Source organism: Pteropus alecto, unplaced genomic scaffold (genome assembly GCF_000325575.1).
Source record: "Pteropus alecto unplaced genomic scaffold, ASM32557v1 scaffold98, whole genome shotgun sequence".
Taxonomy (NCBI): domain Eukaryota; kingdom Metazoa; phylum Chordata; class Mammalia; order Chiroptera; family Pteropodidae; genus Pteropus; species Pteropus alecto.
In genome coordinates, this window is record NW_006443570.1 from 21,444,972 (window position 1) to 21,449,224 (window position 4,253).

Genomic DNA, 4,253 nt, shown 5'->3' on the forward strand with positions numbered 1-4,253 from the left:
TTTTAGAAGAGGCCAGTAGGACTTATGCATGACATTCCAATGCATCCTAAGAAGTGGCTAGGCTGGCTTCTTGAGGGAAAGGCCCTGGCCGACATAACAATCTTGGTAAGGATAACAGCACTCTACGAACCCTGAGAATCTAACATTCCCACACTTTTCAGGAGCTTTCTCACTTTTTCCGTTTGGATGTTCAATCTTTGGGCTACCTGGCACCATTTTTGGGAATTGGGAAATTCGAAAATAAAAATAAACCAACCTTTTAAACTGTAATATAAATATATATTTTTTTAACAAGGATAGCAGAATACTAAACAAAATGACATAATTGGTCGGAAGGCATAACTTTACTTTGCCCTGCCCTAATACGTGAGATAGATAACTGCGTGAAGTTCCAAGGTGGAGTTCCTGGTCTATGAAAAGTCACTTCTGTTCTCATAACACCAAACAACCAGAGGTCCAGGTGTAGTCAGGACTGAACCTTTGTGGAGCTTAATTCCTACAAGTCAACACACTGACTCCTGATCTTCCTGAAAGAGAAGCTGGCATGGCACATCCCCGCACAGTCTGGCTGGAGTCCAGGAGCAGAGTGTGGCTGCTCAGAGACAGGAGGCAGACAATGGCCAGGCATCTCCCTCGCGACACCAACCATAAAAAGGAAAACAAATTATCTTCAGTCTCTGAAGCAGATGCTCTGGATTGGTGCAGAAAAACAGCTTTGATCCTGGGCTGGCATTATCCTTCCCCAAAGGTAATCACTCTCACCGTAGGTAATAATCGATTGCAGCAGAGAAAGCAGCAAAACCGCCACAACCAATGGCTCCAGCCTTTAAGCCAGCTGTAAAGCAAACAAATGACATTACCTGTAGTGACAGATGCTGGGTCAGGCTACATTCACAAAAAGTCTGCATACCCACAGATGCAAAGAAACCAGCTGAAGCATTTGAAGTCATTCAACCTATGAGAGATCTGTAAGACTTCAATGAAGCCATGTACATGATCTAATCCAGTGTGCTTTATCTAACTGTACATTTGTTTAACTTTTCTATTTCCAAAGAATTAGTATTTCCAGTCTCATGAAAATAGCCCCTCACAGGCAGGAAACTGGTTAAGAAAACCAGCCCTTGGAATCAAGTGAAAGCATATGGCCTGTTACCCTGATTTGTTTATGGAATAAATTCCTGGGAAGGTGATCAAAGCAGTCCTAGAGGGAGCTGAGCTTCTCAAAGGCCCTGACAAAGCTGAGCGATGGGGAGACCAAAGGAGAAGTTACTCTCTAAATCATAAATGGCTGTTTAAAGAGCAAAAGCAGGTTTTTAATGATAGCAAATTATCCTGCCTCTCAGAAAATGAGAAGCTTTTTGCTTTGGGTAAGTCAGTGCACAGCAGATGGAGAGTGGTCTAGCAATGGACTCTGCTAGGAAAGTCAAGTCACTGACACCCTATACCACACTCTTGATGGCACGAACTAGAATCTGTCTTTGTTATTTATAGCTGATAATCCAACATTTTTCGAACACCTATATTTGGCTTTCCATGGGTAGAAATCTAAGACTCCTCAACCGCAGAAAGACATTACCGTTATAACTTATACACAAAATTAAAACTGACAATTGTATAGTATTATTAAGAAAAATATCTAAATACTGGAAATGCGTGGAGCTAAAAGTTGAGCAGAGCCTGATGTGGACAAACGGACTTTCCAAGACTGAATGGAACATGCTCTGCTTCCATACTACTCTGCATATCAACATACTCCAGGAATTACTGTGAGGAAGTTCTTCCTATATTTTCAATATGGGGGCAGTTCTTTTTTCTAAGATAGATCTCGTGCTACCAGTGGTTCTCACTTGGGAGCAATTTTGCCCCTCAGGGGACATGTGGCAATGTCTGAAGACACTTTCCATTTCCACAACTAAGGGGTACTACTAGCATCTAGTGGGTAGAGGCCAGGGATGCTGCTAAACATCCTTAAATACACAGGATGAGCCCTCCCCACCCCCTTCCCAAAGCAAAGTGTCAGAGCCCAGGATGAGAAATTCTAATCTAGATACTAGAAGTTTCCAAAATTGAGTTGACACAGAAGCAAATGTGATTTGTCAGACGGGGAGAATATCGAGTATCCACATATGCTTTGGGCTGTCCCTGGAACACTCATATGGTTGGAAATGTTGTCCAAGCACGTTATCCAAGGCCCCAAAGAAAACCACTCAAGAGTTGTTTACTAACCTCTGAAACCAATGGCTCCTCCAGTGATGCAGCCACTAATGACACTGTTCCTCCAATCTGATTTTCCCCGGTACTGTGGGTGGAGAAGTACAGTTTAGAGCCAAAGAAACAAGCCAAATAAGTTGATTAAGGAAAAAAACGTAGGGTTTCTAGTTGGCTAATTTAGTCCCTCCCCAAAGGAAACCTAATATTTTTCTCTTTCAAAAGTGATTCCTAAAATTTGAATGTGTTCATAGATGCTCCCTGCAGGTAGTACCTGAGTGCTGACACCAAGTGCAGCATTTAAGAAATAATCAAAATCCCTTCTTGGGTTCCCCAATAAGTCTCTTGTTTAAAATCGTTAACTGACTCCCAGCCTACGAAAAAAAAAAAAAACTAAGAAATCAAGCAAACCCAAATCATAAGCACACAAAGTTTATATTAGGGGCTATTTATTGGAAGTTCAATCTAGCAACTATCATATGTTTCTGATCTGCTTTCTAATAACATTAAGAGCACTACTCTTTAGAAGTTGTAAGATGGCAGAAGACAAGGATTTCTCAGAAGGGAGAGACACTTACAGATTCTACCAAACACTCAGTGCAAGAAAACATGGCACCCACGATGGCAAAATTTTTGGCGTAGGACATTCCTCTCTGCCCCATGTCTTTAAGAACTTCTTTTGCCGTCGGTGTACGGTAAGGATCCTTAGGGTCAAAACCCACATTGGTATCAATGCCGGCAGTGAACACCCCAAATGCACCTCCCAAGACAAATCCTAAAACAAACACAGAGATGAAGATTTCTCAGGCATGTTTTCTGGATTACTGTAATGGGGTCATACTCATACAGCACCTTCAGAAAAGAAGACACCTTCCCTTGCAACACAAACTGTCCACCTGCCTAATTTCCACCTTACACAATCCAGGATCTATCTTGTTAACAGCTTCTTGTCTGTCTCCTCTTGGATTTCTTCCTCGCATTTTCTCAAAGTTCGGTCTTTAACCCTCTGTTCTCCCTCCACATTCTCTCACATGTAACCAGTCACCCTTGAGTTCAGCTATCAACTTTGCAACTCACTCCCCTGACAATGGCAACATTCATAATAGTCATTTAGTGAGTACCAAGTGCCAATTACTCTGACGTTTTATAGTCCCAGCCTCATTTATTCCTCACACTAATCCTGTGAGGAAGATACTAGTATACTCTCCTTTCTGTAGCTGAAGAAACTGAGGCTCGGAGAGGTTAAGTAACGTCTCTGAAGTCACCTGAAGTTACCAAATGGCAAACACTACACTGCTGTCCACATCTGAGCTTCCTGAGCCTGCTGGACATTCCCACAGGGAAACTGTCCTCTCATCACCTCAAGGTCAATACAGTTGACCCTTGAACAATGCAAAGTTAGGGGGTGCCAAGACCCCTACAGTCAAAATTCTGTGTATAACTCTGACTCCCCAAAAACTTAGTTGTCCCTCTGTACCTATGGGGTACTGGTTCCAGGACTCCCCGCAAATACCAAAATCCACAGGTGCTCAAGTCCCCTATATAAAATGGCGTAGAGTAATGCATACAGTTGGCTGATAGAAACAATACAGGTATTTATCGAAAAAAAATCTGTGAAGTGGACCCAAACAGTTCAAATCCATGTTGTTCCAGGTGAAATTGTCTATGTTCAATGAAATCATGGTCACCTCCCTTCCGGACTTTCTTGATTATGGCTCTGTCTTTCCAATCACCCCAGCTCCAAACTTCAGAGTCATTTCTGACTGTTTCCTGGTTTCCCCCTATAACTCCATGTCCACAATTACCATCCTAGTGTAGGGCCTTTATCACTTCCACCCTGAAGCACTACAAAGACTCATTTATCTCAACAAATATGTAAGTGATTTATCAGGCAAGCACAATGATGAACAAAGACCCAGCCCATTCCTCATGGAAATGTCCTATATAGTCTCCCCATCCAGAGACTTCTTTCCTCCACAACACTCCACCCTGAGTCATGCTCATTACCACTTGTTACTCTCCTAAAAAAAAAAAACATCAATGCC

The 4,253-nt window shown here is 42.3% G+C and overlaps 1 protein-coding gene across 1 annotated transcript in view; it reads right to left on the reverse strand.

The window, feature by feature from the left end:
- Window positions 1–257: 257 nt before the first annotated feature.
- The window catches only part of TIMM22 (translocase of inner mitochondrial membrane 22), a 5,480-nt gene continuing 1,484 nt past the window's right edge, over window positions 258–4,253 (reverse strand). Inside the window, exons 2-4 of the mRNA XM_006925048.3 lie at window positions 2,787–2,983; window positions 2,227–2,299; window positions 258–835 (exon numbers count right to left, since the gene is read on the reverse strand). Coding sequence (XP_006925110.1) covers window positions 759–835; window positions 2,227–2,299; window positions 2,787–2,983 — 347 coding nt within the window. The 3' untranslated portion in view covers window positions 258–758. The remainder of the gene's footprint in view (window positions 836–2,226; window positions 2,300–2,786; window positions 2,984–4,253) is intronic.